The sequence below is a fragment of the Parasteatoda tepidariorum genome, chromosome 5 (genome assembly GCF_982258835.1).
Source record: "Parasteatoda tepidariorum strain Cologne lab strain chromosome 5, Ptep-v5.0, whole genome shotgun sequence".
Lineage (NCBI taxonomy): Eukaryota > Metazoa > Arthropoda > Arachnida > Araneae > Theridiidae > Parasteatoda > Parasteatoda tepidariorum.
The window spans coordinates 26,477,044-26,490,131 of NC_141759.1; the positions used below are offsets into that span (position 1 = coordinate 26,477,044).

The window sequence follows — 13,088 nt, forward strand, 5'->3', positions numbered from 1 at the left end:
TTGGAAGAAGCTTTAACTAGTCCAGATGCAGAAGAATGGAAGCAAGCTATGAAAGAAGAGCTAGAAAACTTAAAAAGAAATGAAACATGGGATATAGTACCGAAGCCAAAGGTAAGAAAAATAGTAAAATGCAAATGGGTCTTCAAAAGAAAATTTGATAAAGATGGACAAGTGGAAAGATACAAAGTAGGACTAGTTGCTCGTGGATATACCCAAGTAAAAGGAATAGACTATAAAGAAACCTTTTGTCCAGTAATAAAATCAAAGTCTATTAGGACATTATTGGCATTTTCAGTTGAGCAAGATTGGCAAGTCCACCAACTAGACGTTACAGCTGCCTACTTAAATGGAAAATTGGATGAGACAATTTTCATGGAGCAGCCGCAGCTAAATCTAAATGAAAGATCTACGAAGAAGTTTGTTTGCTGAAGAAAAGTTTGTATGGTCTCCACCAGTCTGGTAGAGAGTGGAACCTATGTCTAGATGGTTTCTTGAAATCAGTCAACTTAACAAGATCAAGAGCAGATCCATGTGTTTACTTCAATAAGGAAATAGAATTGATAGTTGGGGTTTATGTGGACGATTTAATTATTGTATCTAGTAGAAATTCTACAATTCAAAAGTTTAAAGAAGACATAAAATCTGTTTTTGAAGTTAAGGACTTGGGTGAAATACACCATCTACTATCTATCAGAATAACCAGAAATGAAGATGGTTCCATGACTGTAGACCAAAATACTTATAGTAAAGAAGTACTAGAGACAACTGGCATGTTAAATGCCAAGGGAGCTTCTACACCTGTTAGAGATTGTAATATGTTTTTATAGTTGGTGTCACGTGACTCTGACTGCTGCTGCTTTCATTTAATTTTTATTCTTTAACTTTGGTTTTTATGTTGGCAACCTTCTTGAAATGTTTTGTGTTGATTATTTAGTGTTCGAATTAGTTAGGTTTTGAAAATATCACTAAATTGAGATTGCTTTAGAATTAATAAATGTTTATTAAGTTTTAATTTGTATCTGTTTATTCATCTGTAGAACTAGTAGTTCATTTGAATAACATTAAAAAGGCGTCCGTGAAATTTATTTGTTTGCTGCAATTTACATTTTCTGGCGTCCGCGACAGGACATTTTTTCCGATTCGAAACAATGTTTCAAGCAGCAAAAGGATTTAAAAAAGAAGATTTGTTGTTCGTCGCTGAAGAAATTGGCGCAACATTACCACAAAAGGTCACAATATCGGAACTGAAAGAAGCAATTTTGAAAAGTAAGCAGTATTCCGAAGATCCACAGTTTGTTGAAGATATTTTGGTAACAACTGTTAGTGACCGGAAGCATAAAGAATTGGCAGAGGCGAATCAAAAACGATTAGAATATGAAGAAAAGCAAAAACAGTTAGAATGTGATGAAAAGCAAAAGCAATATGAAGAACGGGAAAGAATAAGATTACATGAACTGGAGTTGGCGCGAATTCAAGTAAACTCGCCAGTGGCAATAGCAGGTGAGTCCGAAAATTCTATGATTACTAGTGCTAGGAGGAAATTTAATTTACCCAAATTAGAGTTTCGACAATTCAGTGGGGATATCAAGGAATGGTTACCTTTTTGGAGCCAATTCCAACAGATTCATCAAGATGTAGATATTGCTCCCGAAAATAAATTTCAGTACCTTATTCAAGCTACTGTAAGCGGATCTAGAGCGCGAGAAGTTGTAGAGAGCTTTCCGCCAACCGGAGCTAACTACGCCAAGGTAATTGATAGTCTGAAAGCTCGGTTTGGAAGAGATGAACTTTTGGTAGAAGTTTATGTTCGCGAACTATTAAGATTAATAATTTCGGTTCAGAAAAATGAAAAAATTTTAATGACTTCTCTCTATGATAAGCTTGAATCGTACCTTAGAGCTTTAGAGACACTAGGAGTAACAACTGATAAATGTGCTTCAATACTTTATCCAATGGTTGAATCTTGTTTTCAAGAAGAGTTCCTGAAAGCATGGAACAGAAGTCCTTCTTACGCAGCTTCAACTGATGCTAAAGAACGACTGAACAATTTGATGAATCTCCTGAAAACCGAAACTGAAGGAGAGGAAAGAATAAATTTAGCCATGGCTGGGTTTGGTTTGGGTTCAAGTGAAAATCGCCAAACTTTTAAGAAAAAAGGAAAGCCTTTGATTTCAGGTAGAGTGCCTACAGCTGCCAATTTACTTACTGTGGCTTCAAAAGAGGTAAAGAAATTATGTGTTTTTTGTTCTGGAAAGCACTCCAGCTCAGACTGTTTCACCGCTCAAAGGATGAGTTTTGCCGAGAGACAAGATATAGTAAGAAAAAACCAGTGTTGTTTTGCGTGTTTGAATCCTGGTCATCCAGTACGTAAGTGCAAAATGTTTATCAAATGTATTGTATGCGGTAAAAGACATGTGCCACTTATGTGTGAGAAGCTAGATACCCGAGGTAAAGAATCAGGAGAAAGTGGTGAGAAATGTGAAAGTTCTGAGATTAACATGTCTAACATTACTTATGGTCCCAAAGTGTTTCTTCAGACATTAAAAATCAAACTGGTTTCAGATAACAAGGAAATTCTAGTGAGAGCTGTATTAGATTCCGGATCCCAAAAAACGTATATTTTGAAAAGTCTCGTGGAACAAATGGGATATACTCCGGTAAGAAAAGAAACACTTATACATTCTTTATTTGGTGGTATTAACTCTGATAAGTATGAACACACATGTTATAGAATTCGATTAAGAAATCCTAAAAGCAGCATAACTTGTAACATGGAAGCTTTGGATCAGTCTTCTATATGTGATAACATTACACCTGTAACTTCAGGTCCGTGGATCAAGGAGCTTCAGGAAATGAAGATAACTTTATCAGATATTGGTAATGAATTGCTACCTGTACAAGTACTTCTTGGAGCTGACGTGATAGGGAAGCTTATGACAGGTCAGCGTAAAGTATTAACTTGTGGACTTGTCGCCATAGAAACTTTACTTGGTTGGACTTTGTCGGGAAAAGTGCCTGAAAGCGATACATCTTTATGCAATTCTATGTTGGTAACTTCTCTTTTAGTGAAAGAAATGGATATATCAGATATGTGGACATTGGATACCATAGGGATACAGGATCCATCAGAACAGGAGACTAAAAAAGAACTTTATAACGCTTCGGTAGATCATTTCTTAAAGACTGTTAAAGTTGAAGATCAACGTTTCCTTGTTAGTCTACCTTGGCTTGACGTACATTTGCCTTTGCCCGACAATTTTAATTTAGCACTAAAAGGGTTGCAAGTAACAACTCGGAAGCTTAAAGCAGAAAATTTGTTTGAGGAATATGGAAATGTTTTCAAAGAATGGGAACGAGAAGGCATCATCGAAGAAGTTCCTGTAGAAGAACTGAAATTGACTTGTCACTATATGCCACATCGTCACGTAGTGAAGGAGAACAGTACAACAAAGATTAGGCCGGTGTTTAATGCTTCGTCTAAACAAAAGGGTCATCCCAGTCTTAATGACTGTGTTGAAAAGGGCCTAAATTTGATCGAATTAATTCCTTCCATAATGACAAGATTTCGCCTCCATAAGTTCGGCATAACAGCAGATATACGCAAAGCTTTTTTGCAAATAGGTCTCCATAAGCCAGATAGAGATTTTCTACGTTTTCTATGGCACGACGAACAAGGTGAGCTCAAACATTACCGTCATCGAAGAGTTGTCTTCGGTGTTTCTTGTAGTCCCTTTTTGCTTGCGTCAACCATACGATACCACTTAGAAAACAAACTAGATGAAGCCACACAAGGAAATGGAAGATATCCTGAAGGCATTATCCGCCAACTGCTACTCAGTTTTTATGTAGATAATTGTTTAGTTAGTGTTGAAACTGAGCAAGAGTTAGAACAGTTTATTGAAGTTGCCACAGAAATTATGGCTGAAAGAAAATTTGATTTAAGAGGGTGGGAGTTCACTAATCCCGCTGAATCCACTGTAAGGTCAACAAACATTCTAGGAATGATATGGGACAGACAAAGTGATACTCTTTCCATAAATATTCCTGATGTTAATGAAACAAAGAATGAAGTGATCACAAAGCGAAATATTTTATCAGCTTCACACAAAGTTTTTGATCCCATAGGGATAACCTGTCCAGTGATGATGCGTCCAAAACTTTTGTTACAAAATTTGTGGAAGTCTAAAATTGGTTGGGACGCTGAAGTTGATCAAAAAACGGGCGAAGAATTTCTAAGATGGTTAAATGAGCTTGAATGTTTGAAGAATGTGAAGGTAGCAAGATGGTTGCACTGCGATAAGGGAGTTGAAAATATTTCACTTCATTTTTTTTGTGATGCAAGCAAGTATGCCTATTCGGCAGTAGTCTTTCTGCGAGTTTGTTATATGACTAATGTTTATGTACAGCTGGTACAAAGTAAAACAAGAATTGCCCCTTGTGGGAAAAAAGAGACAACAATTGCAAGATTAGAACTTCTTGGTGCCACAATATCTGCTCGTCTATCCACTGAGGTACGAAAAGAGTTTAAAACCCACAATGTGTATTTTTGGACAGATTCCACCACAGTGTTAGCTTGGCTGAAAAGAGAAGAAACGTGGGGTGTATTCGTACAGAACCGTGTTCAAGAAATTAGGAAACTGACACCAGTTCAAGCATGGAGACATGTACCTGGATCCTTGAATCCCGCGGATCGGCCAAGTAGAGGTTGTTCAGCTAAGCAATTGTGCCAGTCAAAATGGTGGGAGGGTCCCTGTTGGTTGTACCTTTCATCCCGTGAATGGCCAACTAACGACTCAGAGGAAGATGTCAATGAAGAAGAAGTGATTAGAGAAAAAAGAAGAACGATCGTATCTTCAATTGTAAATATTGAAGTTACAGAAATATGGAGCGATCATTTTTCCTCTTACAGTAGAAACATCAGAGTGGTGTCATGGATTCTTCGTTTCATACATAACACATCACATGAAAATAAATTAAAAGGTAACTTGAGCTATGAAGAATTCAAAGAAGCAGAAACTCAAGTGCTCAAATCCATGCAATTAAAAGTGTTTCAAGATGAGAAGTTTCTTAACAAAATGCAAGCATTTAGAGATGAAAAGGGATTACTGCGAATAAGAACCAAACTTGTAAATAGTGATGAAACTGAAGATTTTAAATTTCCCATTCTTTTACCTGGTAATAGTTTCGCTATGAAGTTAATACGAGAAGAGCATGAGAAATCAATGCATGCTGGTTCTTCTATCGTACTTGTCAGACTTAGGGAGAAGTTTTGGATTCTTAAGGCTAAAAAGTTAGTAAAAGATGTCATTTCTAAATGCGTGACATGCAAGCGTTTCAAATCTAAACCAGTTGAAGTTCCCTTCGCTCCGCTGCCTAGAGAAAGAGTTACCTTGACAAAAGTCTTCGAGGTAAGTGGTGTAGATTATGCTGGTCCTCTCTACTTGAAGTCAAAAGGAAAAGCTTGGATCGTTTTATTTACGTGCGCCGTTTACCGAGCGGTCCATTTTGAACTGGTACAATCACTCACCACAGATGCTTATATCCAAGCCCTCAGACGATTCATTGCCAGACGAGGCCGGATTTCAATCCTTTATTCCGACAACGGCACAAATTTTGTGGGATCCAACAGAGCATTGAAAGCATTAGATTGGGACAAAATAGCCGCATACTCAACCGCTCAGAGAATCACTTGGAAATTTATTCCACCTACCGCAGCATGGTGGGGTGGGTGGTGGGAGCGAATGGTCAGAATGCTCAAAGAACTGCTACGTCGAGTTCTAGGGAAATATACCATCGATTACGAAGAACTCTACACGATATTGTGTGACTGTGAGTCAGTAATAAATTCAAGGCCACTCACTTACATACAAGATAATCCAAATGAATTAGTACCGTTGACACCCGAAATGTTTATTCACGGTGGCGGTAACAGCGAAACACCAGATCTAGATAATGTAGACCGATCTTGCCTCATAAAACGAATAAAGTATTTACAGAAGCTACGTGAAAATCTCAGACAAAGATTCAGAAATGAATACCTTGCTCTTTTAGTCCACAAAGGGGTAAGAAGAAATAACGTTTTAGACGTTGGTGATGTTGTGTTAATAGGACATGACAATGTCCGTCGCATCGATTGGCCACTTGGAGTTATTTTAGAAATTTTTCCTGGTAAAGATGGTATTCCTAGAGTTGCAAAACTGAGGACCAGTAAGGGGGAAAGGATCCGTCCATTTCAAAGGCTTTACCCATTAGAAGTGTCTACCAAAACTGATATTGAGGTCTTAAAAGCTGCTAGAAGGACTGACGATTTTGTAGAAAACAATGAAGCTTTAGAGGTGAATTATTTTCCTAAAACTAAGTCGGGAAGAATCATCAAAGTTCCTGTTCGGTTGGACTTATGAGCATTCTTTTTATTTTTAGCTCTAGTAGTTTAAAGTTCCAACTTTCGTAAAATTTTGGTTGCAAAGTTCAATAAGCCTAACTTTGCAAGGTGGGAGTATGTTAGAGATTGTAATATGTTTTTATAGTTGGTGTCACGTGACTCTGACTGCTGCTGCTTTCATTTAATTTTTATTCTTTAACTTTGGTTTTTATGTTGGCAACCTTCTTGAAATGTTTTGTGTTGATTATTTAGTGTTCGAATTAGTTAGGTTTTGAAAATATCACTAAATTGAGATTGCTTTAGAATTAATAAATGTTTATTAAGTTTTAATTTGTATCTGTTTATTCATCTGTAGAACTAGTAGTTCATTTGAATAACATTAAAAAGGCGTCCGTGAAATTTATTTGTTTGCTGCAATTTACAACACCATTAGACCCAGGCACGAAATATAGACAGGCAACCGAAGACAATATGGTGAATGCAGAAGGAGCTTTAAAATATAGGCAGGTTATTGGAGGCCTCTTGTACTTGGCAGGGAGAACAAGACCTGATTTAGCTTTTGCCAAACATATATGAGCCAATGCAATAGCTGCCCAAGTAAAGAACATTGGGCTGGTGTGCAGCATATATTGCGTTACCTGAAGCAGACGAAAGATTTGAAACTGACTTTCCAAAAGACTGGAAAGAACTTAGAGGTATTTTGTGATTCAGACTGGGCTAATGATAAGATTGACAGACGTTCATTCAGTGGCTATGTGGTATTGCTCGCAGGTGGAGCTGTTTCATGGAGCAGCAAGAAACAGAGGACAACTGCTCTGTCAACTGTTGAAGCCGAATATTTCTCAATGTGCCATGCTGCAAAGGAGGTATTGTGGCTCCAAAAATTCTTGCAAGAAATAGTAAATGAACAGTTCCTAAGCTTTCCACAGAATGTACATGTTGACAATCAGGGTGCTATTTCTTTAGCCAAGAACCATGTAACTTCTGAGCGAAATAAGCACATAGAGCTTAGACATTTTTTTCTTCGTGAAAAGGTTGAGGAAAAACTATTGGCGTTTATTTACGTACCTTCTGGGTCAAATGTTGCAGACATGTTCACCAAAAGTGTGCAAAGAAAGTATTTCCACAACCAAAAACTTAGTATAGGACTAAGGGAAATCTAATCAAGGGGGGGGGTGTTATAATTATTTATTATTTGTATGATTACATTTCCGTGTGGCAACAGTTTTTTTTGTTGTCGTTTGTTTTTATAGAACGGCGAAATGTATCGCAGTATGTAATGTGTAATTTCTTTGCTTAATATATTATTTATTTAACCAAGTTGAATCGTTTGTGAATCATTCCACTATATCATAAATAACCTAAAATAAATAAAAAATAAAAATTGATTATTTTATTCTTATTCTTTTGTTAGCTTGCATTCCGAAGGACACTTTCCCTGAATTTTTTTTTTTCGTAAGTTGTAAAACAAACATAAAATATACTGGGGACATGAAAATGACTGTTTTTGTGAGAATGACCTATATATATATATATATATATATATATATATATATATATATATATATATATATATATATATATATATATATATATATATATATATATATATATATTAAAACTCGGCATACAGATAGTTTGAAGCACGAGTAAGGTCACTGTGGACATTAGAACATTCAGCGTATCACATATTTTAAAGATAACATCAGTGATAATTATTAGCTTATAGCTCGATTTGATCAAAAAAATTGTTTATTCCAAGTATCTTTCATTATTTTATATTTGCTATTCGCGATCGCAACGCTCGAGTACGCCGTCGAGCGGGAGCCTGTAAATATCAGACATTAATTTATCACGTTTTCATTTAGTTCCATCAAAATCATTGACTGAATCAGACGCCATTTTTTAGCAGCAAATAAGAAACAAAATTTCCCTAAGGAAAAGGCCGAAGAACTTGAAAAAAATCTGCAGAATATTAGTAAATCTTTCAGGCACAGAACACGTCAAACATTTGAAGAAAAATTCCTCAATAATTTTTTATTTCTATTATCAACAAACTTGCAACTGATGATTTCCGATTTCGGATACTGTTACAGATGTGTGTATTAAGGTAAAATGCATTTCTTCTGTCTTCAATTCATTACGAATTAAAGTGAAGTCAACATTGCTTTCGTCATTCCAGTGAATAAATATGAATTCAGAACATACAGAATTGTAATAGTTATAGCATATTCTTCTTCGTTATACAATAGCATATATTTCTGTATCCATATAATTCGGAAAACAACAATAAAAAATTATCCAAGTTACTTGAAATAGTGCCATTTCTGCTGATTCTTAATTAATTTTAATCGTTTTCTTGGTAAGTATTTTTTAGTTTTGAAAGAATAAGTTCAACTAGAATTCAGCTATTCTGTTTTTAGCTACATATTCAAATTCATATCAATTATGAAATTTTGCTATGTAGTATGTTATCTAAAAGTAATGAAGGGATAAACTATGTATCTATTATTTGAGAATAAAGTTTTCAAACAAGGAACTTATCATTTTGGAATTCTCCGGGAATTATAAATCAGGTAAGTGCAATGATTTTTACAATAAAAAATTTGCTTGTAAATATTTTTTTTTCATTTGATGATGGTTCTCTACAGAATGGTTTTTTACGTCTGATTAAGAACTATAAGAATAATAAAAAAAGAAACAATATGAAAGTTTTTATTTCAATGTAAAGAATTCTTAAAATCGTTTTTTTATCCTAAGAATTCTTTATTTTCCGTTTTTTAGTTTATAATTTTTTGATAAAAATTGTTCTCAAAATACTTTTTTTGAAAAATTAAATGGTATAACATTATGTGTTTATGTATACTCCTTGTATATTCCAATGTTTGAAGTAATATGATTCAGAAAAGTATGGAATAAAAATTCGGTACTTACGTATTAACGCCACCGCCGCAACAGATTTGGCGGTTTTTAAGTGCCGCCAATCTACACTTAAAATTTTTGCGACAATTCATAAAATAAAACACTTTATTTAAAATCAAAATAATCAATCGGATTTCGGTGGAAAATGAGCCGATATAGAGTTTAGCATAGATTCAAAACAATCATATCGCCATATGAGCTCTGATAAATAAGATTCCAAATGAAGTAACATTTCCAAAACGTACGTTTACCAAGATAAAGTTTTATGCTGTGGGAATTGGTACATTTTCGTTTTTTCGGTAAAATATTTCCCTCTTGAAAAAATAAAATTGCATCTTGTTTTGTTTTTGGCAAATCCCAAAGACGAATTTTCGTAGCACTCAAAATGGCGACAAAACAGAATTGTTTTTTGTTTTTGTTTCGTCAGCATTCTTTATTTTACGTTTCTTAGTTTCTAAATAATGATTTTTATTGAAACTTGAATTTTTTTGCTAAAAATTGTTGTCAAAAAACTTTGTTTACAAAATTAAATTTCATAAAATTATGAGACTTATGTATATTTTTTGTTCATTTTAATTTTTGAAGTAATATGATTCTTAAAACTATAGAATGTAAAGTTTAAATGGGCCTCTCATGTTATATCATTAAATTTAGTAATACTATTTCTCGGGCATTAGGTTTTAACTCTTATAAGAATATACATATTTTTTTCTGTTAATGTACAAATATTTTTCCGATGTGTTTTGGATATTCCTTCTCTAATAAAAAGAGATACCATTTTGTTTTCGTTTGCATAAGAAAGAATGTCAAGCATTTTTCTTTTTTAAATTTAATTAGCCACAATAAAGAAGGAACGTTGCAACGCTACGTGCTACATTAACGACGTCTCTAGAGTAACTGAATGACTGTTCATATAGAAATCGCAGGTATTAGTCTCATACAACAACGCCCCCTATAGTTCGTTGCGATCGCGAATTTATATTCAATAAACAACATTGCGTGACAGCACGTGTAGTCTACCACACCAAATTTACACTCCTAAAGTTGCCTAATACTACCAACTTTTTTTAATAAATAATAGTTCCCTTAAAACGTGCTTCTGAAAAAAAATATTTATTTAAAATCAACAGTAATTGAATAGAAAAAAATATTTATATATTTAAAGGAAAAATTAATGTGAGTGTGGTACTAATTCGTTAAGGAAAAACGTAAAAAATCACTATATTATTATTAATTAATTTAGGTAATATATTCATTTTGAAATAAAAGAAATACGCTATGTGCTAGAAAACAAAAGTAATGGAGTAAAGATTGTCTAAAATAAAAAATCGTAATACTACCATTTACGACAATGATGCTTAAATAATGTTGGTAATATGTTAATTGACGGGAAAAAAACTTATGAACTAAAAAACAAAAATAATGGAGAGAAGATCCTCTTTCATTTAAGAGAACCGTAAAAATCGCAGTATTATTATTGACACTAATGTTTTATTAATAATGGTAACACGCATTAATTGAAATAAAATAAAATTAGCAATGTGCTAAAAAGCGAAATTTGAAAGAAAAGAAAAGAAGATTTATGGAGAAAAGATTAATAGAAAATTCGTTTAGGGAAACCGAGAAAATCGCCATTATGATGCTTAATTATTGAGTACTACGGACGATAACTGGCGATTTCAATAAAAATTCTTTTCCGTAGTTTCAGGAAATATTTTTTTTCAGTGGTAGCAAAGATAATGAATTAATTTTTTAATGAATCAGAATAAAAGAACTTTGTTCCTCCGTTACTTATAAATATTTTAACAGTAAATTAAAGGTCAGACAGACATGCTCTAAAATCCTTATCAAGTACTAATAAGAATTTTTTTTTAATCGCGGCTTTAGTTGGCTGTTAGTGCCAAATGTATTTTTCACAATACTCAAATGTTGAAGAGTTAATGTAATAAGTACCGAATATTCTAATATAAGTATAAAATATTGTATCGATATCTTTGGTGATTATTAAAACAGCACCAATACTACTAAGCAATTTTAATACCGATACTTCGGAAATAAGTGTATTACGGTCCCTCAAAAGGGATATGTACAGTAGAAAATAATGTGATACTGGTAAATTTTCACTATTATGAGTTGGACGCGAGCATGCATGATGCGTAGCATGATGCGAAGTGATGATAAATACATTTTATTTTTATGGGATTAGCAATGAAAAATGAGTTTTGCTTACTTCAATAACTTAAACCACTGAAAAGAGCAACAAATAATGTTTTTTTAAAAAATGAAATTATTTTAATATATTAATTGAAAAACCAGGTAAGTTATATTTTCAGAACAAACAAAAAAGTTGCATCCAAACCATTTTATTAGCAATTAAATAAATGGCTGGACCAAAGGCGCCGGCAGCGGGGTGCAAGGGGGGGGGGCACTTGCACCCCCCTGGCTTTTTTTTAAAAACAATTAAAGAGATACAGAAGAATTTTGTTATAAAATTTTTTTATTAAACATATTTTTATGGAAAAACAAATAATTAGGTAATTATTGATACATAACAATTAAAAATTGTTTAATCAAACAAGAATTGTAATCGTCTTGTTTGCGGTCCAAATATGTTTTTAACTTTTTCAATGAATTCTGAGTCATCTTTGATTCTTTTCTTATGCACACTGAGCATTCACAAAATTGGCAGATATCTAAGCTATATTTTTAAATTTCATTTAATAAAATGTAAATAATATTACATTTTTTATTAGTTATTCAGTTTAACAAAGGTGTATAACACAAGCTGACTTCTCGCAACTGTAAAACTTCATCAACTCAATAAATAATGTTAAGCGTGCACAAACACGTTAGTATACGAAACTACTGTTTGTAGTTATTTGTGTTTCAAAGTCAGTAGCTATGCCAGCGCGATCGCCTCTGGGCAAAATTTGCAAGTACAAGAAATTCGTACTTTTTTTTAAAATATCTTCCTAACAATGAAGAAATGCATCTTGAAAAAATGAACAGATGAAAGTATATGTAATAACAAAACAAAATGTAATAGCAGAATATTTAAATTTTTTTCGGGGGGAGGGGAAGGTAGTTTGTTAGAGGGTTGTACCCCCTCTCATATTATTCTGCCGGCGCCTTTGGGCTGGACTAATAATTCTTTACTTTATTTCATTCACCACTGCCTAATTTGAAATTAAAATCATGCACGCATACTATAAACTGATGTGAGTAGCTATGTTAAGATTGAAGTAAAGGCAAAAACAGTTATGTTACATTAAACATACCCATATTGATGCAACCACTTACTGTTTTTTTATCTGATTCATTAACTCCCCTAAAAATTTTATTTACCTTCTTACATTTAGCTCTTTAACTCTTTGCACTCCAATGTCCCCACGGAGGCACTATCAACAGTCACCACTTTAAAATTAAGAAATTTTATATCTTATAAATAGTAAATTTTTAAGAATTTTGAAATTTTATGATAATACTATATTGTGTATTTTAAATGCTATAGTGCTGATATTAGGATCAACCAGCTTTTAAAAGTACTCGGAGAGTGCAAAGGGTTAATTGTGTCGGCATATGCTTTTTAGCTTTGAGCATGATTTCACTTAATACATATAAGTCGTTGTCAACTTGATGGACAGATAGCTCTAAGGTACTTCTCGGGTTACAATTATGTTTCTTTCAGTTATATTGCGGGGCTCGAGCCCGCTGCTTCCACTCTACAGAGTGTTTGACGGACATGGGATGCCACATACGAGAAAAATATTTGAAAAAAATCTAT

The 13,088-nt window shown here is 33.7% G+C and overlaps 1 protein-coding gene and 1 pseudogene across 1 annotated transcript; both read left to right on the forward strand.

Moving 5' to 3' along the window:
* The first annotated feature begins 1,148 nt into the window (after positions 1-1,148).
* LOC122269427 (uncharacterized) lies at positions 1,149-6,401 on the forward strand. The gene has a single exon (XM_087162703.1). The coding sequence runs from the start codon at positions 1,149-1,151 to the stop codon at positions 6,399-6,401; it is 5,253 nt and encodes a 1,750-aa protein (XP_087018829.1).
* Positions 6,402-6,954: 553 nt separating this feature from the next.
* LOC147808708 (uncharacterized) lies at positions 6,955-7,545 on the forward strand (annotated as a pseudogene).
* The last annotated feature ends 5,543 nt before the right edge of the window (positions 7,546-13,088 follow it).

Excerpts from the sequence above, each read along its gene's own strand:
- LOC122269427 (XM_087162703.1), top strand. The coding sequence starts at position 1,149 with ATGTTTCAAGCAGCAAAAGGATTTAAAAAAGAAGATTTGTTGTTCGTC.